Source organism: Drosophila kikkawai, chromosome 3L (genome assembly GCF_030179895.1).
Source record: "Drosophila kikkawai strain 14028-0561.14 chromosome 3L, DkikHiC1v2, whole genome shotgun sequence".
Lineage (NCBI taxonomy): Eukaryota > Metazoa > Arthropoda > Insecta > Diptera > Drosophilidae > Drosophila > Drosophila kikkawai.
The window spans coordinates 23,272,360-23,298,621 of NC_091730.1; the positions used below are offsets into that span (position 1 = coordinate 23,272,360).

General features: G+C 42.8%; 3 protein-coding genes and 1 long non-coding RNA gene across 6 annotated transcripts in view; 1 reads left to right on the forward strand and 3 right to left on the reverse strand.

Moving 5' to 3' along the window:
• The first annotated feature begins 245 nt into the window (after nt 1–245).
• LOC108085791 (inositol monophosphatase 1) lies at nt 246–1,645 on the forward strand. The gene is made up of 4 exons (XM_017182539.3): nt 246–402; nt 482–615; nt 681–1,049; nt 1,113–1,645. The coding sequence occupies exons 1-4, from the start codon at nt 334–336 to the stop codon at nt 1,375–1,377; spliced, it is 837 nt and encodes a 278-aa protein (XP_017038028.1). The 5' UTR covers nt 246–333; the 3' UTR covers nt 1,378–1,645.
• Nucleotides 1,646–3,425: 1,780 nt separating this feature from the next.
• Nucleotides 3,426–26,262, reverse strand: part of LOC108085827 (Ecdysone-induced protein 78C) — a 44,373-nt gene continuing 21,536 nt past the window's right edge. Inside the window, exons 1-4 of one of the 2 annotated variants that reach the window (XM_017182581.3) lie at nt 24,225–24,766; nt 4,755–5,404; nt 4,395–4,670; nt 3,426–4,320 (exon numbers count right to left, since the gene is read on the reverse strand). In XM_017182581.3, coding sequence (XP_017038070.1) covers nt 3,943–4,320; nt 4,395–4,670; nt 4,755–5,138 — 1,038 coding nt within the window. In that variant the 5' untranslated portion in view covers nt 5,139–5,404; nt 24,225–24,766 and the 3' untranslated portion in view covers nt 3,426–3,942. Of the gene's footprint in view, nt 4,321–4,394; nt 4,671–4,754; nt 5,405–24,224; nt 24,767–26,262 lie in introns of those variants that run through there. The other variant, XM_070284929.1, reaches the window with a different exon arrangement.
• Nucleotides 10,660–11,309, reverse strand: LOC138928277 (chitin-binding domain protein cbd-1). Its single transcript, XM_070284947.1, has one exon. It carries the CDS (start codon nt 11,307–11,309, stop codon nt 10,749–10,751), a length of 561 nt encoding a protein of 186 aa, XP_070141048.1. The 3' UTR covers nt 10,660–10,748.
• LOC121502214 (uncharacterized) lies at nt 20,338–21,487 on the reverse strand. Of its 2 annotated transcripts, none has more exons than XR_011444885.1 (3): nt 20,823–21,487; nt 20,742–20,759; nt 20,338–20,680 (listed from the first exon to the last, which is right to left on the reverse strand). It is a non-coding gene; the product is annotated as an uncharacterized lncRNA (long non-coding RNA). The 2 variants fall into 2 exon arrangements; XR_005990878.2 differs by having other exon boundaries at nt 20,338–20,684.

The following is a 26,262-nucleotide window of genomic DNA, read 5'->3' on the forward strand; positions in this document are numbered from 1 at the left end:
AACAATTATTGCTAATTATTATTGTTATTTCTAATGTATACGCTATACGGCTTGTGTTTGAGCAAAACGTATCAATTTTGAATGGAGGAAGTCGAAAGATTTTCGTACTTTCGAAAATTCACCCGAATTCAAATATCTAACGCCTGTGTTCTAGTATTTTTGAGGTATAGGCATCTCATAGGAAAGCTCCGTACGTAGAGCTTTATTCCGCCTTGTGCTTTTGATAACCGCCGGATCCAGTGGAAAATAGCTAACTTAGCACCGCTGATTCAAACCGATTTTTAATTAAATTAAAGTTCATTGCTAAGCCGAAATCCACAAAGACAGCACAACATGGGCGACAGTGTGGACCTGGAGAAGTGCTTCGAGGTGGTCAGCAATCTGGTGTCCGAGGCGGGACGGGTGAGCAAGCACAGCTGTGGAAAAACACTTGAGATTCCTATGGTATCTAATGGAATTTTCCTTCGTTTGTTTACACCAGCTGATTGCCCGGAACAATGAGACGCGCCAGGAGTTTGTGTGCAAAAGCAACGATATCGATCTGGTGACGCAGACGGACAAGGATGTGGAGCAGCTGCTGATGGACGGCATCCGCCGGCAGTTTCCCGATCACAAGTAAGCCATTCTCTCTCCTGGCCTTCTCCAAGGAGCTCTTAATCCTAAAGTGCCGTTATTGCCAGGTTCATTGGCGAGGAGGAGAGCAGTGGCGATGCTGGTGTCAACAAGCTGACCGATGCCCCCACCTGGATCATCGATCCCGTTGACGGCACCATGAACTTTGTCCACGCCTTTCCGCACTCGTGCATTTCAGTGGGGCTGAAGGTGAACAAGGTCACCGAGCTGGGTCTGATCTACAATCCCCTGCTGGAGCAGCGATTTACGGCGCGACGCGGGCACGGCGCCTTCTACAACGGCCGCCGGATACATGTGAGTGGCCAGCAGGAGCTGGGAAAGGCACTCGTCACCAGCGAGTTCGGCACCACGCGCGACGAGGCCAAGATGAAGGTCGTCAATGAGAACTTTGAGAAGATGGCAAAGAAGGTGCATGGGTAAGGATTATTTCAATGGGTCAATAGAAAAAGCCTTAGTTTCTCATACATTTTCCCCTTTAGTTTTCGCGTCCTGGGCTCGGCTGCCCTCAACATGGCCATGGTGGCTTTGGGAGCCGCTGACGCCAACTACGAGTTCGGTATCCACGCCTGGGACGTGTGTGCTGGCGACTTGATTGTCCGCGAAGCTGGTGGAGTGGTGATAGATCCCGCTGGCGGGGACTTTGACATCATGTCGCGTAGGGTCCTGGCAGCAGCCACGCCCCAACTGGCGCAGGAAATCACCAAAGTGTTGACGCAATTCTATCCTCTGCCCCGAGATGACTAAGCTGGCTTAAAAACTTGAATGTTATTTATTGAACGTGCACCCACTAAGTAATGACTCTCCATTCCGTACTGAACAACCGAAGGCATTTGTACTAAGCACTTGTACCTAACGAAATGAATACCCGCTAGTCGTCGATATTCCAAATAAAGATTGTTGTGCAAACAATACAGAAATGTAAGCGAAATAAGAACTAAACCCTTGATAAACCCAAAAATCTAACATTTTGTAAAAGTCTCCCATTAAAACCTGTTGTCAAATCGGAATAATCTGTGACTGGGCTTTATCTCCGGGGAAAATAAGTAGTTTTCTGACCCAACGTTCTTTTTCAAATCATTGAAAGACATTTGTTTGTTTGCTTTTCTGTAATTTTATTACAATCTGCGTATGTATTTTCCGCTTTCTAAGTAGTTTTCGCAGGGCTCTTATCGTCTTTTGTTTATATATTCTGTTTTTGCGGCTTAGTGTTATGTATATTGTTTGTTTTTTGCCTTTCGTTCTATTTCTTAGTAAGTTAGTAAAGCGAGCTGGCCTTGCATATCTGATAATTGTGAATGCCCCGTACTGGGAATTGGAATGAATGGGCTTGGATTCACCGCAGACAATGGGGTTTAGGAGGGGATCAGGGATCTTCGGACCTCTTGGGTTGTACAGGGCATTGCAAGGTCGAGGAAGCCGACACTTTGGGGGAGTGTTTTTATGGGGTTGGATCTGGTAACAACGGCTAAGCAATGTCTTGCATATTGATATATGATTAGTGTGTGTGTCTGGCCGATTTTGCACTGCATTAGAGCTGAAATAACAAGCCATGATCGTAGGAAGTCGGCCTTCTCAGGGGGCTGAGCTGCTGCTGTGGCTGTAGTTTAGCTGAGTATTTTGGACTATCGTAATACCATGTTAAAATTTGACACATCATTTGAAAAATGTAATCAAAGCTACAGTAGGTAAAAAATTGTATCTATATATTTATTATATATATATATATGTGTATGTATGTATTTAATAGTTAGGTATAAGTTAATATTGTAATTAAAAATCTGTTGTTTCTGGTTGTTGTCGTTTTAATGCTACATTCACAGGGTTCCATTATGCGCACTGGTTTACAAAATTAACACAGAGATTTGTGGGGGTTTGTGCTTGGATCGAAATAATAGTTCGTGGACCGGGTGAGGGAACATAGCAAGCGTTTTTCTCTAAGATATTGCGAATCGTAGTCTATAAATTGATGTATATAGATCTATATATTGATTTCGATATTCTAATTCAATAAGCGAAAGGTACACATGGAGCATAAAACGGCAGCCGCGATCGCCTCTGGTCTGGACCGCAGCTGCCTCTCTCTACATTTAATATTTTCCTTTGTCACACTAATAAAATTTACAAAAATGTTCTATATAAATTCAACAATCAATGAAGAGCTTTAGAGAAGAATCCATTTTGATTTTACATACATGTATTTGATATATAGATAGATTTAAATATATGTGTAAATGTATATTTAGGTATATTTTGTTCGTCGGTCTGGCATCGTCTAGTCCGTCGTCTTCCATGTAAACTTAACACACAAATTTAGCACCAATCCATTCAAAAATTGATCAAACAATCTGATTGTTCCGAGTTGTACAAATGAAGCCTTAAAGCACTTAACTTAGATGGTGGCGGTCTCTGGCCCAAGGAGCTTAAACATAGGTGTCGGGGTAGGATCTTAAGCGAGAAACTGAACACTTTCTGAATGGGGAGGATCCGGGTGCCGAATCCTCCGGGGTGATGGATGGGGGAAGCTTTAAAAAATAATCAAGTCGCAGCGAGTTAATGTTAAAAATTAATTTAAATTTATTTACACGCAGATACAATAAACGCATCGATCTTTAATTCGAAATGATTTAAACTAAGGCGTAGAATTATCATGTCGCATATATATAAGTGTATATTTTATCGTATCGTATGGGATGGGATCTCCGACTTTTGCAAGCAAACGAAAGGGGTCTTTTTGCTCTTCTCGACTACACTAAATCCGTATCTCTAGATGTAACGTACACATATATCCGATATCGTTTATAGTAGTTAATAATATTTAAAAAACCAGTATTTATCGAACTTTAACGCTCGCTCTTCAGTCGAGTTCTGAATAGATGCCTTGGATAGCTGGCCAACGATGAGTGGGGATGGGGCTTCCATTCTCCTCCCTTTTCCCTTCTTTTCCTAATTTTGTCTGGCTGTGCTTGGAAGGATGCTTGTATGGGGCGAAGGTGATGCGGTGATGTTCGGTGTGGAGCTTGATGAGTCAACAATGAAATAAATAATTTATGTTTGCGCATGGATATGTTCAGCGGGGGAGTTCGAAGCTCGAACGCTCCAGCACTGCTGCGAGTAGTGATGGGCGAGTAGTAGTGGGCTTAGTGAACTATCTCCAGTAATGCTGAGTAGACGTGTATCTGATCTCGTGTCCCTCCTCTCTTTCTCTCTCTCTTGTCTTTGCTACATGCTACGTTGCTTAAGCCTACAAGTGGTTGAATATTTTTTGTTGCGGTTGCGTTGCACGGCCCTGGGGATCTCCACTCCCCCTTCCTACAGCTCGTCGTCGGCCTTCGGGATGTCGAAGATCTCGGCGAAGAGGGGCGGCAGGCGCAGCTTGGTCCAGCAAGTCCGCAGCCAGTCCAGATGTGAGAAGTGCTTGGCTCCGAGCGAGCGCAGCTCCGGTATCTTCGCCTCCAGTGCCGGCATCAGCTGCAGCGCTTGCGGTGAGCCGGTCCTTGAGCGCAGGATCTGGACTCGCAGCGCCTCGGCCACCAGCTCCCTGGCCCGTCCGATCACCTTCGGCTCGCTAAGTCCCGCCCGGTCGGAGGCCAGCAGCACCATGGCCGAAAACAGGCCGATTTCGGTGTCGCTCAGACCGTACACGTTCAAGGTATTGGCAAAGTTCAGCAAGGCGTTCACAAAGTCCGACTGCAAGGTGACAAAAGTGGTGATGAAATTTGAAATTAGTATTTAATTTCCCAGGAAAAGTGCTATCCACTCACATCGTAGAGTATCTCCAGTTGCTGGCGCGTCAGGTAGGCTCCGTCGTCCAGCGTGAGTGTCGCCTCGTTGATCAGACGGGCCACGTGCGTCAGCCAGACCTCGAAGAAGCCCAGCTTGATGAGTATGAGCTGGTCGTCTTGGGTGAAATCACAGAAGCCAGGTACGCGTTTCGCAAACTCCACAATCCGCTGCACGCCGGGCGTCACCCTGGCCGAGAACTGCTGCCACAGCCAGATCTTCTGGAACTCTAGGCTCTCCGCCACCGAGTTGGCGATCTGTGGGAGAAAAGTTTAGTTAATTAACTGGTAGTATCTTGACTTGAACATTAATATAAGCCCGATTATTGGCTCCATACTTACGCCATTCTGTGGCACCGTCACCGGGCGCCGCATCAGATCCCGGGTTAGCTCCTCCGTGTAGGAGCAGTTCAAGCGATGGGCCTGCGACACGCACATGATCACATCGTAGACGGTTAACTCGTTGGCGGTGCCCGCCAGTCCGTCGTGGCACATGCCCACCTGATGGTGGTGGCCCCCGACCTCAGTGCCGTGCTGCACCATGCTGCTGCCCACCAGTTGCTGGTGACCACCGACGACGACGACGCCTACGCTTACGCCGCTGCCGCCGCTGGCATTCAGGCCGCCTATGCCACTGGAGGCGACGCCGCTGCTGCTGTTATTGTTGTTGTTATTGGCACTATTGCAACCGCCAAGCTCCGAAGGTGAGGAGGCGATCGAACACATTTGTGGCGTTTGTGGAGTACTCGGTGTCTTCACTCGAACACCGCTCACATGCGGTTGCTGTTGGTTCTGCTGCTGCTGTTGCTGCTGCTGATGTTGCTGTTGATGTTGCAGGAGATGCTGCTGCTGCTGTTGTAGCTGATTTGGGTGCAGAGTAGTCCCAGGAGTGTCATCCACATTGAGCGAGGATGGGGCGCCGGCGGCGGCGGAGGCGGCGGCTGCTCCGTTCAGCTCACGGGAACGCTTGGGAACGCGACCATAACGTACAGCTGCAATGGGTTAAACGGAAAAGAAAGGGTTTAGTAAGTTAATTTTAATAACTAAAATAAAACAATTAATAGACAAAAAAAGCAGAACAAACTTTTAATTTTATTGTATAAGTCCTTGAGAAAAAGGTCTGTATGTATTTTAACATAATTTTTAATATTTAATTATATTATGAGCTGATAAATCTATAAAAACTAGTTTATTAAGTATACATGTTTAAAATATATTTAAACAAATGGAAAAAATAGCATTTTATATGCTAAATTTACCCTATTTTTCCCTAAAACAATATAAAACTCGCATTTTGTCCTACCTCAACCTACATTGTGTGGTTTCTCTTGCTTCAATTCAATTGAAAAGCACCCAAAATAATAGAATTATCAAATAAATGATAAACCCAAATAGGAAATTTATGCATTTATTTCCGCTTCTATTTCGTTTGCCACCCGAAAAGTATGCCACAAAAATGAATTTAAACTTTACATTTCTCGTGATTTATTCGACATGGGAAAATAATAATCTTAAACCCATAAAAATAGTGCGTATTTTGCGTTTTATTTTGCAGTTTGTTTATTATTAGTCACTCGACTATTTAAATCCATGAGATTCGTTCCCTACAAAACAGCCAATTAACTTATAAGAGCGCGTTGCGTAGCGCATAGCGAATGATCTATACTCGCGTTTAGTCGGGAAAGTGGAAAATCTGGCACACGCATAAATCTTACAAATGCGTCACACACTTGCGGACACACTCGGGTATCGCTGGCCGGCTTTTCTTTGTAGCAAATTGCCAACATTTCTGTGCTATCAACTAGAAAATTGTGTGTGTCCTGTCCTACAAGTTGTTGCTGGTGTTCGGCCTGTCGAAATGCGATATGCAGGCTGTCGCAGTGAAATAATTCAATTTTCCTGCCTGTCTTTTGAAGTGCTCATTAGCCTGAGGTTTTTCGGCATTTTCGCAATTTGCGTATTTTCGCCCTCGCAATTGTTGCTGCTTTTCGGCTTTTCAGCTTTTCAGTCTGGGCGAATTGCACATTGTGAAATTTTTGCTTTGTGCAACCGAGCACTATACATATTTTATTAATTAAAATCGCATTTGGCTGCCCAAGAGAAGCAGACAAACTGCTCCAGTTGCCGGCTTTCAGCGCTCACTTTATCAGTGGGACATTGACCCACTGCGCTCAATATGGAGGCAAAAGCGGCGGCAAGTGATTTCGTTTTTCCTCCTCTTGCCATACATGTCTTGCACACTCGGGGCAAAGACAGTAGCACCTAAAAACGTATACGAAATCTATGCTTTTAATTATTATATATATTTAAGAAATCTTCTGTGTTTGTTTAATAATAAAAACTTTAATTTTTTAAATTAAATGGTTTTCCATAGGTGTTACATGAACCCCAAAAATATTGATAAAAAAGTTAATAAATCCTTAACTAACTCCTATAAAAACTAAGCTGTATTCCACCTATTTTTAAAGCAAAACATATGCCCTGATTGTTGCTAATAGCACGACCTATGCTGTCTTGTGTTGATGTACGGCTATTTCTTCTTCGGCGGCTACTTCTGCCGCCGGCGATTTCCAAACAAAACCGACACAATAACAACACTAATGACGACAGCCGCCTGGTCTTACTATGCGTCAGCGTTTCAGGCTGACAACATCGTAAAATCGTTAAGTAAAATATAAACCAAAAGTGAAAGAAACTTCGCATGCATTGCGCATACGCAGCGTTGGCCGCCGGCAGTCGGAAAAACTTTTGTGCACGCAAAGCATCAATATCAACAGCCAGCAGCAGCTGGCCAAGTGAAAGATGGCCAACATACTGACCCATTTATGGCACACCATTATACCATGGGATCACCACAGCTGCCTGAGGGTCGAAAAGGTCATTTGCACTACACAGCGGGAAATGTAGAGGAAGATTATAATCATTTTGGCATTGAAAATAATATAATAATGCTAATCAAATTAAATAAGATAAGTATTACTGTAGGTTTGAAATCTTACTAATTAAAATCTAATTAAATCCAGAGATGAGTTATCTTCATTATTCTTGTTTAATTTTTAGAGTTCTTTTAAATATGAGCTTTAATAATTATGTTCGATTCTAGGAATATATTTTTTAGACATTAGACTAGTTAAAGCTGTAAATCATTATGAGTTACTCCACGATATATTAAGAAAAACCTTCCCTACTAATACGCAAGCTGGCTTCTCATGTGGAATGTCGAATGGCTGACCCACTTAGGTGTACTGCCAGTATTTTGCCAGCTATAAAAGTCACCGGAGAGGTGCGGGAGCTTCCCCTGACCTTAGATGGGCGGCAGCATAATCGCATTATGGTCGCCTCCAGACGAGGTTCCAGCCTTGTCACGCTCGCAAGCCGGGGTTCTCATTGTGCCCGCTCTCCGAGTCACGCTTTTCACCGCCCACCGAAAGAGCCGTGGCTCGTAAAGTGTCGTCTCGCTGGCGTTAATTGTCACAGCTCGTAAATTAATTATGGCATAATTCGCACACACATGTGGGCAATATGGGGGGTATATAGTAGGGTGAAGTCTATGTGGGGTACGTAGGGGGGGTGCATAATGCTCGGACATTGGTTTTTGAGGCTGCCACCTTCGATGCCGCTAATTGCTTGTGGCGGGCACTTTTCGTTCTTGCTCTGTTTGTTCTAAGGTGTTTTCAATTAGCGACCGATGGAGGGTTCCACTTCGCTATTTCATTATTGATTTTGCAGATTTCACCGCTGAGAATCCGGCCATCTCAGGCGGGAGGAAAGTGGAGCGGAGCAGAGCAGTGCAGAGTGGAGTGAAGTGCCCATCATGGCAGAATCGGGAGCAGCTCGAAATGGCCCCAGCATAATCCCCCGTCATTACTTATTCAATCGACCTGGACCCCGGGCCTGTCACCTGTCACCACCCACGGAGGCAGCTCGTTCCCCCATTCAGAGCAGGTCAACACCATCCATTACACGCCATGCCTTGCCATGCGATGCCATGCAGGCCATCGGGGCCAGGCCTTTCCGGGGAGCCCACATAAATAAGCGGAGCGTTGCTGGCCTAAGCTGCAACTTTTTTCCCAGCTAAAAGCATCTTAAGTGATTTAGTGCAGCCAAATGACGAGCGAGGAGGGGCGAAAAACTCGTTTGGGCCAGATTCACAGAGCAGAGCAGCACTCGGAAAAATACTCCATCTTAACTAGGATTTTTCAATGGGGAATTAGTTTCGCAATATATATTATGCACTTTTCCTAACTAAGTTTATTAGTTTTCGTTTTATTTGTAATTTAAGTACTTTTAAAGTTCTACATTATCAGGGACTTTCGTGCTGTTTTCCTTAGTGCACAAAGTAGGGGGTTCTGGCCGTGCCAAGCTCCCACTTCTGGCCGGGGCAAAAAAGGATTTGGGTCACCGAAATCTGAGGCAGCATCGCAGGGCAGCGTCAGCCGTAAAGTGGCCAAATGTGGCCCGCATTTAGACGGCTTTTTTCCCCCCACAATTCGGTCGTGGTCTTTCGTCGCTTTTTTGGATGGGATCGGAGCGGATTCAGACCAACCGTGCTGCCATTAGCATGCGGAGAGGGCCAAAATCCAACTGCCAGCGGCCAACTGGCAAAGCCAAAGCTCCAGCAACAGCAGCAACATGCCAGCGAGCGAGCCGAAGAACCACCTTACGGATGTATACATAATATATAGTTGATATTTTTTCGGCTTTATCGTGCGCATGAATGGCCCCCGTGCCCCCCATATATCTCCGGCCATGGCATATCCCCCTGCTCTCTGACCTCGTTTGAGGTCGTTCGTTCACCTGTCGCTGCTGCTGCTGCCGCTTCTGCTGGCTGCACTTTGTGCACACACCATACACACTCTCTACTCTTTACTCTACATTTGCATGGCTGCCCGGGTATGCGAGTGTGCCAGTGTGTGCCGGTGTGTGCCTTTGTGTGCTTGCGTTTACCCAGTTACGAAATTGTCCAAAATGCTGCGGCTTACTGCCACTGCCGGGTGAAAGTTTCTTGTTTGTTTGCTGTTCGACAGAGCCAAATGCCGCAGACCTCATTTCGGATACTCTCATCCCGAAATAAAACAAAATTCGGATGAATAATAAGCTAAAGCTGAGGCGATTTTTCATTACTTTTGTCGTCGAGAAGGTCTTTGTAACAAGTACAACAAAATTCAAATATAAGTTTTGAAGTAAAGCTATTAATAATAAATTATTTGAAAATTAAAAAAACAATAATTACAAGCCAGTTGTAGGGTATTCTTTTTTTCAACAGTTTTTTATATATATAATTAACTTCTTTATAATAACTAATCAGATATAAAATTTAATATAATATAAAAATAATATAATAGTAATTACAAATTATTTTCCCTTTTAGAATAAATATGTTTTTCCTGGTAATTATACGACTTTTTGATGTTTTGATAATTAAATGTTCTTGTATGTTTTTTAAATATATTTTAAAGTAATTTTAAAACATCACTTGTGTTAGTTCTCAAACGTAAAAGTTAAGATTTTTCCCTGAAACTGTCGAATAAAAGGTATACGACAGCAAGTCCTCATTTAAATTTAAATACCCAAGGTAAATATTTTATTTTAGGAGTTGTACAGCACAGAAAAGATACATAAATATTTAACATTTTCCCTGTGAAAGCCAACAAACTCCTCAAAGCCAATCTTTAACCCGAATTTCCCTGAACGACACAGGAGAAGTGCATGCAATTTTCGTGGCGTGTAAGAGACTAAACATTACTGTGACGCTTCTTTTGTTTGGTTTTCTTTTTTTTTCTTCCTTTTTATATACACATGCACCTGGGTGTGCCAGTCAGCCTGGGTGTAAGTGTGTGTGCTTCGCTCTATCTGGAACAGCTAAAATTGTTAGTTGCGTGCTAAATTTGTTGCTTTCTGCCAGCAGCAGCAGCAGCAGCGTCGCATGCAGCAACCGCCCACTCGCTCTCGGCAACAACAATAGCAACAACCACAACAAAAAGCAGCCAACAACAACAAAAAGCCTGTGCAACAACTACAAAATTGTGTCAAGCAATTTGCGTAAATTATCGCCATGCCGTTCAATTTTGCTAGCTTTTGCCTATTCGCTGCCTATTCATGAGGACAATTGCAGTTTAATGACCGTTAAAATTAACTTTGCCTCACATCGATTTGCCATGACACATATTTATTTGATTTGATTTTTAAGCTGAAAATGGGTTTTAAAGTCAAGAGATTGTAGGAACCTCAAGCAACGTAGGGGATTTTATATAGCAGTTGTTAAAGACAACTTTTAAAATATTAGAAATATATATTCTTATTGATATTTTGTATTTGAAATGAAATGGTTAAATCTTAGTCCACGTTGGCAGGGCAATTGAAAACTTTTTTGGGGTAGTCACACACGAATAGCTCTCTATCGAACCACATGCCGCGCTCACAGAAACCCAACTCAGGACACAAGTTTTCATTGCAGATGTAGAAGAACCGACAATGCTGGGCGTTGGGCAGAAGCTGTCCATGACGGGTGCAGATTACATCCGTGTTGCTACAATATCCAGATCCATCTCTGGGAGTAGTGGAAGTGGAACTAGTGGAAGTACTTGTGAAAGGATCCGGATCAGGGGCTATGCAAGTCTTATCTAAACTTGGACACTGACCCCACACACAACCCCTTTCCTGTCCGTCGAAAATCTGCCCAGGATCGCACTTTTTCTTATAGACAACTCCATTGCCACAGAGATAGTAACCGGAACAGTCGTCGCAGTCTGGCAATTGTTCGCCCGCTTGGTGACCGGAGCACACGCATTGGATATCCTTGCCACAGGGCAGGGGCTCTGCCTCTTGGCCCAAAGAGTTTCCCACAATCAGCAGGATCGCAAGTCCCAGAACTGCAATGTTAGTCCTTGATGCCATGTTCTGATATATATTCCGCACTTCTGCTCACCCGACTTCATGTTTGCCGCAATGCTAAGGAATCCCAACTAAATCACGGCAGAAAATCGAAGTCATTTTATAGCCATTAATTGTTACATAATTGGTAGGGGGAACTTTTGCTTTGTTGCAATCTGTTGACTTTGCAATAGAAACCATTCTCGGTGGTAATGTTTGTTTTATAGTCAGCTTTGCCTTAGATATGGCTCTGAACCAAACTCCGGCAAATAAAATTAAATACTGTAAATATGGAGACTATATGAAGAATTTATCTATTAAAGCCTGCTCAAGTCAAATAAGAATTGATAAAATAGGGGATTTTTTATATTTATATATAATATTAATAATGTATAGAAACCTTTTTTCAGACATTAAAACATCTTCTTGTCTTCAAATCAAATTTCTTTTCCCAGAAATATCTTCATGTTGTTCAAAATAAAGAACATAAAATTAAACGAACACTTCCTACCCATACCTTTCAACATAAACAGGCAAAAAACCATGGGAAATCATCATCAGAAACATGTGTATAAATGATTTTGCATAAAAATTCAGCTCAGCTCCAAAGAATGACCCAAAGTCCGGGAAAAGTTATCCCTAGCAAAGACAGAGGGGGCAGGGTCTCGAGCACGTGTTCGCACATCAACGTTTTTGGGGCAGGGCAAACAGTCAGAATATGAATAAAAAATCGAGCGAGAAATCAAAGGCAGCCAGCAGAGCGGCAGCCATATATGCAAATTTTGAACTGACCTACTCCCATAAGAAAATCAAATAAAGCCAAAGCCCAAACTCAAACGAATCGAAACGAAGCAACGAATAGCGAAATGAAGCGAGGCGGCGATAGAGAACGGGGCAATAATATCAAAATTCCGATTCCAAATCCGAAAATAAAGCAAGAAGCGAGCAAATATTTATGCAAATCCCCCGGCTGAGGGCGTCGATCTCGGGGCAATCAATCAGATTTTGTGATTTGTGGGATTTAACGAACAGCGGGAGGGTGACAGATTCGCGGGCAATTAGCGGGGATTTGGGAGAAAGGTCCGGCCTAGTCCGGAGGTGCCAATGGAACCCCTTTCTCTCCGGTGTAATGGGTGCTTTGCCCCTCCATTCACATGCCCATCCGAGTGCTCCCTCACCCGAGCCCGTGCTCGTTCACATAACATACATAATTCACTTAAGCGCGCTCAACGAAGCGAGATGAATGACCTCAATTTGAATAGTTGTCCAAACCCGTAGAAGTATATACATATATACGGAGAGCCCTCCTCTGTCTCTGCCCGAACTCCCAGAACTCTCGGGTGCCATTTAAATCAACAAAAGCCAAAAGCCGCCTACTTTTTGGTTTTTTCTTCTCTTTTTTTTTGACAATCTCTCGCTTTTACTTCTCCGACGTTCTGTTTTCATGTTGATTGCATTCTTGTAAAATTATTCAAATGCTCCACAATTTTCGGGGCCAGTTTTCTCCCATAAAGCTGGAATCGGGGTTATAATTATAGCTGAAAGGAGTGGCTGCCTCGACGCCTTCTCCATCTCTCCCGGTAACCGTCATTAAAGACATCATCATTGCCGTCGTCGTCATCATCATCATCACCATCGCTGCTGCTGTCGCTGCTGCCACTGCCTCCGGCATCGTTTTTCTTTTTTATCTATTTGACACAATTCTCTGGGCAAAGTTGAGCTCACCCCGCCCCGTCGCCACTTCGCCCAGAGTTCTGTTTAGTGACACAGTTTATATTGCGCGGAGCACGGAGCCGCGTTCCATTTCTCGTTGCCTCCCCTTTTCTGTGACTACCTAATTAGATAAAAACGGAAAATCCTGGGGTGCTTTGGATTTTTACTGATTGAGTGGTTTGATCAAAGCCACAAAGTAAGTTCTACACAGCGAAAATAGTTACAGAAGGAGCTAGTATCGATTTAAACTACCTCTTTAGAAAAATTTTCTATTAAAATAAATATTTAATTGCAAGAAATAATTTAGGGCTAAGGCACAAAGTAAATTGTACACAGGGAAAAAAGTTAAAGAAAGAAGTTGGGATCATTAAATAATAATAGAACTATATTATATCAGTACTTCTATTAAAAAAAATATTTCTTTTCTTTAAATTTTATTTATATTAAAATAAACATGTAATTATACGAATTTATTGAGTGCTTTGAAAAGGAAAAATAGTTAAATAAATCAAGTATTATATAAAAACTAAATAGAAATACTAAAAAAATAGTTGTTTTACTTTAAATAATAAGTTTTATTTTCAAATAATTGAATAAATAAATTAAGAAATGTTTTTAGTGCTTTGATTGAAGCTACAAAGTAAAAAAAGAAAATAGGAAAGAAAGATGCTAGTATCGACTATATAACAATCATTTACATGTCCTATTAAAATTAATACATCTTAAGAATAATAAGAAATGTATTAATATATGTGTTGAATATATGTATATTTTTAATCCATTATTTTAGATCCTGGCAAAGTGCTTTTGTCAGTGCAAATCCCACCCTTAATAGCTAAAAATTTAGATAAATGGCCGGCGACAAGGCTTCATCAGAAATCTGTAATAACTGGTGCGCCCCACGTCCGCCAATAAACATTTCAATTAGCCAGCCGATTAACGCAGATTATCATCATCGTCAGCTGCTTGCTAGCCGCCAAATATAAGTATATACACATATATGGATTCGGTGGAATTACCAGATCATTAAACGTATTTTGAACCTGCTCGAAAAATGATTTTTCGTGTAACCGCATTGATGTGTTTTTTGTTCGGAATCGAAATTTTATATTGTGTTTCGGCTTAAGCGGGTAAAAATGGAAAAGAGCGTTGATTAAAGAGCGTTTAATGGCCGGAAGCGGTTCTAACTGTAAACAGCGAGGCCGGGCAACGGTGCGGATGAGTAATGCCGCCGAAATACCGCCGCCAGACTAGCGACTTCGAGAGTTCTCTTATCAAATATTTGCACTAAATTGAGCGGCTAAATTAAAACAAAACAAAAACAATGCCAGCCGGCAGCAGACGGCAGCCACCAAAAAAATATATATACATAGTAGCAGGAGGAGTAAAAAAATAGAAGAGGCAAAATAGGTTTCGATGCTCCAATTTGATAAGCGGCTAGCGCATTAGCAATTAGCGAATTAAATGCCAGCCCAGCGAGCGCGCGTTTGTGCTATAAATGTTTCAATGAACTAAAAAAGCCTTCGGCTGCCCAGTTCAGTTCATCAGTTCATCGCTTGCTCCGTTCCTCAATGCCTACGCTGCTCCATTCCGCAATCTCTCATCTCTATCTTGGCTGTAGAGGAGCCTTAATGAAAAAACAAACAATTAAATTAGCCAAGAGGCAAACGTCAGGCCGCCGAAGACAAAAATGCGAATCGACAGCGCAAAACTAGAACGCCGCCGCATTTGTGAGATGCCAAAAGAAATACGCAGATACAGATACACCCAGCGATAGAGAAACAGACACAGATACACAGATACAGGCGCAGTGCAGATACGAACGCTATAAGAAGATGAGATCAACGATCGCCGGGTGATCGATCGTTAGGGCAGCTGCTGCCAGGCAATCAGCCAATCCAATCGAATCCGCCCGTGATTGATTGAATTAATAATACAAATTAACAGCGCCAAGTAGGTAAGATCAATGGTCGAGAGCCAAGTGGAACGCTTTCATCCGCAGAAGCTGCCGGAGTGTCTGGCAGCGATCACAACAAGCCCGATACGGATCATAATAGTGCGGATCGGATCATCAGCGAGCATGTGGATCGATCACTCAAGAAGCTGTGATCACTAACTGAGAGAACAGCTAACACTTGTCATCCTAATGTCTATATTTCTCTACAGATCGCTGAGTGTCTGTTACAAATTTGCATTTCAAGGCATTAAAAATAGAGAAAACTTCTTTATCACAAAAAAAAAACAAGTAATTTCAGGACACTATGCATTCACATGCTCATATTTCTTGATTCATGTGATTTAATTGGTAATTGAACCTTGATCCTTCGATATGAAATATATACTCCATTAGGGATGATTGCCTTCCATTTAATCCTGAGCAGTGGTAGGGCAACAATCAGAGGCTTCGATGCTTAATTAAGCATCACATTTCGATAGCTCCTTATCGCTGAATGGCTTAGGTTAGCCCCTCAATTTGATGATGCCATGTAAGTCGCAGGCGAAGCCCCGGCATAATCAGATCCCCCAGCATCGATATCAGCAGCTTCCTGTCCGAAGAGATCCCTCCACTGGCTGGCTCCCAGCTCAGCATAATAAGATCAACATCAGAACCGTCACCATATTGTCAATGGAAGTCAACAAGAGTCGTTGTCTTCATTATGATGAGGAGCTCTCTGGCCCAGCGACTGCAAGACGACTCACAGACGATCATTGACCGGGACGTAAAGTTGCAGGCGCGTGAGTGATTTCCTCACCCTGCTCCTGCCCAGGGGCACTGGCCAGTGGCTACCGATCGGGCGGTTGCGGAAGAGGGGTGCGGATCAGTGCGTTGAACTATAAACGTCGTTCTTCGTTCCTCGTTGTTCTTGTTGTGGCATTTCATTCTTGACTTTTTGTTTGGCAACGTCATCGTCATCAGCCACAGCCACCAAGCCACAGCCAAGCCACCACGATTACGATCGTCATCATAATGAGAGTCTGGCCTGGAGTTTGCCTGCTTGTTTTGCAATATCATAATCAGTGGGACCCCGGACTCCGCCCTGCTTCCCATTGGGCTCCGTTGCTCATTTAGCAATTCGGATTCGGTGCAACGAACGCGAATTTCGTTTTTTCGGTGAGTTGTTCTGACTCTGACTCTGTATCTGTATTTTTTTCCACACGATTTCATCGCTCTTCAATGCACAGGGGAAAAATTATACAAAAGAAAAACGATTTAAGGGAAAAATTATGTTGTTAATGCCAGTATTTAATGTGTGATGAATGAAATTATTTATAAAATAATAAGTTAAAGTTGGTTTTTCTTAATACAAGTTTAAGCAAAGTTGTTGCGAAGTTACTAATAATTCCCAAGTGGGAATTCTGTGACACCCAAGTGATAAGCTTTTGAGAAAAAATAGAAAACGAATGGAAAAAAGCTTTGTGTACCTTTTTTCCGACAAAAAAATAACGTATGTATAACAAATTAAACCGACTTGTCTTTGTTGCTCGAAAGAAAACATATTAAAGTTCTAAAAATGCAAAGCAGACCCTATTTTTTCTATCTGTATGCTGTCGATCAGCTGTGGAACGTTAATGTTGCTGCCTCGAGGTCGATCCCTCGCCGTGGATTGCTATCAAAATGCAGCGCTGTCGGTGGTGCCTTCACCCTTTGCAGTCGTCGCCTTGCCACCGTCTGTCCGCAAGCCCCCGCCCCCGCCCCCTTGCTACTCCGCTCCTGGAAGCCAGCACACTCCGCCCCTGTGCTCTGTCCGTCCGTAAAGTGTCAATGCACTTGTTCTTGTTTCAGCCTTTGTGCTGGTGAGTGCGTGTGTGTGTGAGTGAGTGTGCGACTGTGAGATTGTGTTTGCCGGCGCAGTGCGTATGTGTGCGTGTATGCTTGAGTGCGTCGTCTTCACGTGCGTCGCCTCCTGCTGTTTGGACTGCCCCGCTCCCCAGCTCCTTCCTAAATCCCTCTTGGGTCTCACTCACTGCCGGGCACCCAGGTTCCCAGTCGGACTTTTCCCTAGGAAAGGAGGACTATTTTCTCCGAGAAACGGGAGGAGGGAGTCCTACCTTTTTCTGTAAAAGTCTAATTCGCTTTTATACATGGGCGGCCGGGGTAATTCGTGTATTTTGTCTCCCTTCGTCGCTGCTCGGGTGAGGAAGAAATTCTGGCCTTTTGAAGAACTTCTTCCTCCCCAGAGCGTATAAAAATCTGATCTTTTACGGAATTTCCCCTCCCAAGAGAGTATAAAAAATTGGATTTACGAAGAATCCGTCGCTGCTCGGGTCAGGAAGAAATTCTGCAAAATTCCAGAATTTTTTCCTCCCGAGAGAGTATAAAAAATTGGATTTACGAAGAATCCGTCGCTGCTCGGGTCAGGAAGAAATTCTGCAAAATTCCAGAATTTTTTCCTCCCCAGAGAGTATAAAAATTTAGAAAATAAAAAACTTTTTTATTATTTTATTTGTTAATTATTATTTGTTTAAATGGTTATTAAATTACTTAAATGAATGTATAAATCTTATTAAAAGCCACTTATAAACTTACTTTTCTTAAGGGGGGATATACATGTAAGCGGTCAAAATTTGGCCATTTTACGTAAATTTTTTTTTATAAGAAATAGTCAAGCAATCGTCGTGAAACTTTGGATATAGTTAAAAGTATAATCAGAGATGATAAAAAAAATTAGTTATAAACAATATTTTACAAAATGGCGGACTTATGGAACATATGCCGTAGCGCCACGAGCTTTGAGTTGCCGTGCTATGGACACGATAGAGCTCGTAATTCCTGTCCGAAATCCGTAAACTAAATTTTTTTGTATTCATTACACCTTTATCTTCTATTTGAACCTAAAAAACCAAAAAGAAATCAAGACAAAAAAAATAAATTTTGATTTGAAGGAAAAAATGCCATTTTCAGGTGATAAGTTTTAACTTCCCACCCTCTTAAAAAATAGTAATACTAAGTTTTATAACAACCATTTAGGTTCAAATAGAAGATAATTTCATGCTGATCATAATAATTTTTGATTCACTCCGATATGTTACGTAGTTTTTTGTGAATCGTGTCCATAGCATAGGTAGAAATGCCAAAATTAGAAGTTGAGAAAATGACGATTAAAGTTTTTGATGCGCCCACGTTAACACTAGTGAACCTTGCGTGCATACTTGATTTGAGGCACCTAAAGTTGGAATTCGATAATGAAATTTACACAGTATATTCTTTAAGTAATAACCATTTTTTAAACCAAAAAAAAAAATTGCCAAAAAAAATTTGGTTTACATGTATATCCCCCCTTAAATCCCGGTCGGGGTTTGAACCCATGTCTCAGAAATCACAGACCGTCCGCTTACCAACTGCGCCACTGAGTCAAATCAAAAGCTAATGTCGGGAACGCGAATACATACAGTTTCAAGTAAAGAGCAAAAATATATGTATCCCTTTATCTCTCTCTCTCTCTCTCTCGCATTAAAAATAAAAATCCCCAAAGGGAATTTTCGTTCGAAGAAAGCCCTCCCATTTGCAGAAGAATTTCATCCTCCCCTGTTCGCGTCCTCCCGAAAAGTCCGACTGGGTTGTTCAATCCTTTTGGCTTTCCGTTTTTCAAGCACTGGCTCCTCCAGCAACTGATGCACTGAGACAAATAATTATAAAATAGCTAAGGTTCAGATTTATATCTATAATAAGTCAGTAAAAAACTATATTTGTTGTAATATTGTATACAAAATATTTATGAATGGAAAAAATTACTAATTAACTCTTTTAATTATTTAAAAACTGGGTAGATAAATTGTCCGATTCGTGAGTCAGTTCTTTGGGCACCGTTTTTTTTTTTAAGGAACCCTTTTGGAACTATATACTACTTTTTAAAGGATATCTAACACTTAATATAAAATTAAAATCTTGTTAAAATTTGTTATTATTATCCATATATTTGAATTCAAATTAAAGTTTCTAAGACTTGGTTCTTTCGGTGCTATTTCGCCTTCCTGGCAACCGTCGTCTGCCTCGAGTGCCGCCTGCCCCAGCCCCATCCTCTGCCCCAGCCACCATTCCTGACCCCGACGACGCCTCTGCGACCCCTCCTGCGGGCAACCCCTGGCTGTGTGTGTTGGGTCGTTGCTTCGTTTCATTTCGTTTCGTTTCGTTTGTTCGCTGGCTGCCTTTGCACTTTGGTGCATCCTTGTCTGGCGTTTGAACTTTTTGTTGCTTTTTCGCTGCGTTGTTTGGCGTGCAATCTTTGTTCGGCAGACGTCTGGCCAGAGTGTTCGAGTGTGTGTGTGTGTGTGTGTGTATCTGTGAGTGTGCGTGGCGAGTATCTGTGTGCATTGGCATTTGACTCCATTTAAAGTTTGCCTCGCTTTATTTTGCAAATAAAATTAACTCCAGCGATTGCCAACCTCATGGAAGTGGAAGTGCAAGTGAAAATTTGCTGAAGATGTGAGTTGCCAAGTGCTTATTTCTCTATCTCCCTTCCACTGATTGCTTTTTGTTGCACCTTCCGCAATACCAACACCAGTGCACTGAGTCTTGCATTTGCTAATGAGCCACGCATAAATATGAAATGGGCACACATTAGCTCAGGGGTTTAAGAAGGGCGGACGAGGCATTAGTATCTTTAACTATTCAGGCGAGAGAGAGTGCTCTGTGTGCATAGCAGACTTTGAGGGTAAGTGCTTTAAATGGACTTTGGAGATGAGATTTACAGATTTATTACTTTAAAGTGACAAGAGAATTGAAGATTTTACTAACTTATAAGTAAAGCCAATATTCAGTCTTAGCTAAGATAGAAAGCTTTGAAACCTTTCTTCAAGTCTTAATTCCTAAAAAAGAAGACCCACTTGTCATATCCATTAGTGTCCATTTTAAGTAATTTACCAATTTAGGAGCTGCGCCCGCTTTAACCCAAATAGTCCCACTCGTTGTCGTGTTGGACGTGTTAAAGATTCGGATGCAGTCATTTCCCAGCGACCCCGATCCACGCGTTTAACCCACTTTAAACCCGTCTCATTTCGGGCACACAGTCGCTGTAGCTACAGTCGCAGTCGGAGGCAGGCAGAGTCATTAGCCAGCCGACAAAAACTCCATTTCCATCTCCAGCTCCATCTGCGTCTTTATCTCTATCGAACGAGTATGTCTCGAAGTCGGCCTCTGTTTTCTGTTGCTTGTTTTTTCCGCTGAGAGCCATCAACAGCATTTAATAGGCTCATCAACACACGGAGCCGTCGCTGCAGCTCCACCCAAGCAGCGCCCCCCACTCCTAAGGCGAAAAGTCGCCTTGAAGACCAAAGTAAAACCCCCTGCCATAGCCCCTCCGTTCATCTTCTAACCGACAAAAACCACCTGTACAACATTTTAATACATTTTGTAATAAAAACAGGCGTCATTAAATGGCGACTCGCCAGAGTAACTGACGAGCTACGCTTCTTCGGCTCCGGCTCCAGTGCCTCCTTCTAGTTACTACTCCCCCAACCGAAAACAGTTACTGTCGACGCCCCTAGGTCCATTCCATTTAGTTCTCTTTATTTTAGTCTGGTGTAGTTCAGCTGGGATCCATTCGGTGCTCGGTTCTGTTCTGTTTGGCGCACTGAATGGAGCGGAGGAGCCGACCCGTCTCCATATGTGGCAGGCAGGCCATCGTCATGGCCATGAAGAGCGAGAGCTATAGCCCCTGCCTGCCACTCATATGCTGTTAGTTCTAGCTAAAAGAGTTGCGGTTTAGATTAAGGAGAAGTATTTATATCTCTGATAAACAATACCTTGAAGACTTGAGTATTCTATATTTAATCAGAAGAAAACTATGTTAAATTCATACCAAATAAGAACAAATGTTTTTTAACCTTAAATTAAGCGAATATTCTCCATGCTTCGGTTTCCCCACTGCTGCTGTGGTTATGTACTCGCCACCTTGCCTCACTTGTGGTCGGATCTACAGACTAAATATGGTTATAAACTATATAGTCTCTGTAGAGAGGGGTTGGAGTGTGGGGGTGTCTTTTGTCTGGCACTCGAGTTCTTTCAATTTAGAGGTCACTTCTGGGCACTACCAACGGCTGTTACCAACTCTACAGAGTATCGGTTTCTGCGAAAAAGTATCTTTTCGTTGTTGCTTCTCGACCTGCCAATGCAGCGAAGCGAATCATTCTGCGGCGGCTGCCAGTCCAAATCAAAACTAAAACAGTTTGCGGTATATTCTTGGCACAAAACTGTCAATTATGACGAGGGCTAACCAAACACATACAAACACACTGTCCACTGGCCCACAAAAGTTGATTTTGAAAGTTCTTCTCCGATTGAGTGGCGTTTTGGTTTCTATCCAGTCCGACTTAAGCTCTCTCTCTTCTATTCGGAATTGGAATATTTGGATATTTGGCAAATGGTTGACACATCCAATCCATATAAGTTCATTAATGTTAGCGGACAATACAATTTCGAGGAACCCGCCCATCAGCTCGGCTCAGCCCAGTTCGTTTGCTAATGACAATATACACAAAGCAGACGAAATAAAATTATAATGAATAAATAACAAGAAGCAAGCAAACACGTAGCATTAACAGAGAAAGAAAAGTTCATCTGGTTCTGAAAACAAAAATCTTTTATATTTGAAAATTTGTATGGAGTAAAGAAACCATCTTATGAATGAATTATATATTCTACAAAGTACTTGAAATTCAATCTTTGTCTTAAAACATTTAATAAATTAAATATATAAATAATTATTTAAGCTCAACATTTCATTGAAACCCTTTAAGTTATGGATTATCACTAAATGTAGTTTAAAAACCTTTTAAAGTTCCTCATTTTCCCTTTGGCTTGATTTTTCCCAGTGCAAAAGCCGAGAGATACAAATGTATCTGCTGGCGTACAATGGCCACTCGCTCGGCAAAGAAATATGTAGGTCAATTTTGTAATAAACTAAAAGAACTCGGGAGAGATTCTCCCAGGCTGTATCATCTAATGAGCAGCCCCGGAATCCGTAGGAATTAGAGCCGCAAATGATTTCAGCTGATTCCGGGCGGCACTTGAGTTATGACCGCTTTTATCGCATCACATTTTAGCTCCTTCCCGCCGCTAACCTGTCTCCGCCTCCGTCGCCGCCGCCGTCGCCGTCTTGGCCAAGTCAATTACCCTGAGTTGGGTAATTGGCCCCAACGCTAACTGTTAATGGGCGCTTGACTTGGCTCGGGCTTAACGGTAACAGTAACAGCAGCAGCAGCAGCAGCCGCCGCTCTGTGACTTTTTGGTCAATGAGCTTCGGATTCGCATTCGGATCCGTATCTCATGGATACATATTTTAGTAGTCGTTGTGCTAGTTTAGCTGGCCGGGCAGATGATTTCATGCTTTTGAGATTTAATTGTTATTCGTTTGGCCTGTCGTCTGTGTGCCCGTCATTCGCTAGCTAGCTAGCTAGTTTTTTTTTTCTGATTTTCTGATTTTTGTTTTCTGCCTTTGTTTCTGCTTTGCGTTTTAGTTTCATTTTTGGCTTTGGCCAAACCTTGAACCGCACGCGTTCAGTTTATTGGCCGCTTTTTACTACAAATACCGTTCGCTGGCTGGTTCGTTCGCTTCGCTTGGCTTCGACTGGCTTTTCGATGATGACGCCGCCGAACGCTGATTATGACGACGATAAAGATCATCATCGGCATTCTGTTGGGTTATTCGCTCGGCATATATTTGCTCGGGCCAAAAGCCCAAGTGTGTGTATCCATTCTGAGCCGGAGGGAGAAGGGGAGAGAGTTCCTGCTGCCTCTGCTCCTGCTCCTGCCCTCGGTTGGTTTACCTGGCCAAAATGTTTGTTGCCGGCTGCCTGCTGCCTACTTAACCCAGATGTTGTTGCATATAATTTATTTATTAGTGCCGGGGAAATGCCTTTTGCCTTTTGATACCCTTTACAACAAGGACTTAGGCAGGGGTATGACACCTTCGCCTTGTTAATATTTATTTTAACAAGAGTAAAATCAATTAGGAAATTTTCAAATTAACTTTGTTCGCCAGCTAGGGCTTCATAGGTTTCTATCGATTATCCAACATTTTTGAAGGCCCTAGGGTATCTAGTAGTCGATTTTACTTGTGCTTAGAGCATTTGATTCGCTTAGCAAAAAAGCTGAAAACGCACAAGGACAACACTTAATGTTAATGAACTCGGCAAACAAGTGCACGGGTGTGAGTTCGAGTATCTCCATCTGTATCTGTATATCTATGTATCTGCGTATCTATGTATCTCTCTCTCTGGGCATTGTTTGTATAGTTTGCGAATTTGTCAACTATTTTATGCGAGGCCCCGGCCATGTGTATGTAGATAAACCGTATTACACACACATAATGGATACAAATGTATGCAGAGAACCGAGATTCGCCCGGAGGGGGAATCGGGTGCACAGAGAGAAAAGATATTTTGAAGTTGGAGTTTCTACTGAGGCATGGCTTATTGAAATGCTTAAAGAATCTTTTTGAAGGTGCATTTGAAGGTTTATAGCATTTATAATGGGCTTAAAAGTGGCCAGTGTACATTTTATAAGATTTATTTCATCTTATTAGAAGATTTTTTTGAATTTAATAAGAAAATTACACAAGTATATCGCAACTTATCAGATACATATGTTTCACACAATTTTCTTTCTAGTGCACGAATCAAGGCACGAGCTGCATCTGTAGTCGAGCTGGACCCCGCAGAAGTCGCCGAGGCAGCTGGTAATGGGAACCAATAGGACTCTGGGCTCTATGCACCTGTTCACCGGACAACTGGCAACCAGCAACTGCAACTGGCGGCGTCGTTTTTATGTTTCCGGTTCTGATTAGAAGCTGGGAATTCGAAACCAAGACCCAATCCGCATCGGGAATGCAAATCAAATGCTCGCGGGCAGGAAAAGGAGTCAAATCAAAACAGAGACGGGAACAGCGAGTGAGAGAGAGGGGCTGCACAGCGAAAACTGGCGGATAAACAAACGCCAACCAGTTTCGCAAACGAAACCAGTTTTTTGGGGCCGCGTTGTAAGGTTTGAAATCAGAAGGAAAAATGGAAATTTGCAAAATACTTGCTCGCGAAATAGGAAGTAAAATTTCGCCCCACCACAAAGACAGGAAGTAATGCTGGCGACCGATGAACCCTGATTAGTCAGTGCGAGGTGATAGCTTCACTTCTCTCCCCCCCTGCGAACTGATATTGCGTATACGCCGCGTATGCTAAATTCGGGAAGCATCCTCGCGTCCTGTCTCCCCCGGAAATGGCTTTAAAATTTACCATTCAGCTGAGAGGTTATCCAAAAATAGGCTCCTTCTTCTTCGGCGTTGCTTTTCCGCTGCGTGCGTTGGCTTCTCGTCTCTTTTTGATTTCGGAAACTTCACTTAAGAAACTTTTTTCTTGTCGTTTTCTTGCTTTAATTTCACTGCTCTGCTTTTGTTAAATTTTATTTTTATTCTGTAACTTTCGGCTGTATTTTTGAGGGAAGAAGATTTCTTCTCGCGGGCTGATTTTGAAATTCAAATCACACAATGAATGCCCCGAAATCAATTTATGCAACCGTCGGCTTTTCGGTGGGTGTTGCTGTTGTTGTTGTTGTGTTGCGAATATTTATTGATATTGACTTAAACGCACTTTACTTTTATTTTTAATTTTTTATTCGCAAGGAAGTTTTGTTTAAAAATGTTTAAATAATTTCTACCTAAAGAGTGGCTGGAAATTTGTGTTTGCTTGGAGTTTGGGTGTTGCTGCTGCTGCTGTTGCTGCTGTGTTTAATGTTACTGCTGCTGCGGTTTGGAGCGTTCGCGTGTCGCGCGCTTGGAGCAACGAGAGACAACTGAAAAGTGTTCCGCTGCTGCTGTTGCTGTTGCTGCTGCTTCTGCTGCTTCTGCCGCTGCTGCTGTTGCCGCTGCTGCTGCCGCTGCTGCTGCGGCGTTCGCGTGTTGCGAGGTATGAGCAACGAAAAGTGCTGCCTGCTTTTTAGGTCTTAAAAAAGCTAAACTGTCTCTTGACAAAAGTTGAAATATCTTACGATTTGTGACTAGTAGTGGGGGTTGTAACGTTCATAAGTTACTTAATATACATACTTTGTATAAAAGGCTTCCTTCGCCTGTTACATACTTTCTCTCTTAACACTTAGATAGTAAAAGCTTAAATTAAATTATTTTAATTCTCATATTTTATATTGAGTGGGAAAAAAGCCAAATTAGTTGCTCTGGCAACGAGAAACAACTGAAAACGACAGCGAAACGAAGGCAACGAAGAGGGCCAGCCGCTCAGTTGCTGCCTCGGCCGCCGTCGACTTTGGCAGAGGCAGAGCTTTTACAACAGCAGCAGAGGCTGCCGCAGCAGCAGCTGAAGAATACCAGAAGCAAAACAAAGAAGCGAAAAGAGCAGGCCACAGAGAGAGGGAGAGAGAGACTCGACTTAGCGAGAGAGAGCTTTCCGCGCAGCAGAACTTTCGAGTGCAGCTCTGCCTGCAACGCTGTTGCAGCGACGCCAACAGCGCACCAATTGAAATTGAGTAACAAGATTTGTTGTTAATGCTGCCGTTGCCGCAGTCGCTGCTGTCTGTATGTGGCATGCAACTGCCGCTGCTGCAATCTCTGGGATGCAAAGAAAAAAAACCTGCCTAACCGGTGTTAGATGCATTTGCCTTTTTTTTCGCCCAATTCCTTCGGCAGTTTGGCAATAAGGCAAGAAAAAGCATGAAGCGAGGCAGCGAGTCAGCGCAAAAAAGAAAAGCCAGCGCAAATGTTGGCAGTTACATAAGCCTTGATTTAGATGATGGCTTAAATGCGCCTGTGTGCGTGAGCTTTGCAATAAGGAAGTGACTTTTCGTGTCAGTTGCAGTTGCTGTTGCTGTTGCTGCCACCAAGACCCGACCCCGTCTTGAGTCCTGGGTCTCTCTTGGCCTTTTTCTTTCGCATCTCGGATCGGTTTTGGATTGCCTGCAGGAAACAGGACGCATCGCTTGACAATTTCCTGCTTCGGCAGCCAGTTTTCGATAGTTTTTCCCACACAAAAAGCGAATTGCATCCGCTGGATGCTGGCTTGAGTCGAGGATGCGAAAGGAAAGTTGCGCCTTTGATAAGCTAAATGCCTTTTACTCTTGTCCATAAATCAGAGAAAGGCCAATAAATGGAAGAATTGGTATTAAATTGCTAATTTTTGATTAGGTTGTCGTTAATATTTATTTATTTATAAGGGAACTCAAAGATTCCTTCTTAAATACAACCCCATTGCTCTTTTTTCTTTCTCCCTCTCTACTTTATGTCTTATTGCCCTCAACTAGGCCTAGTTTTTCCCAGATTTAGTC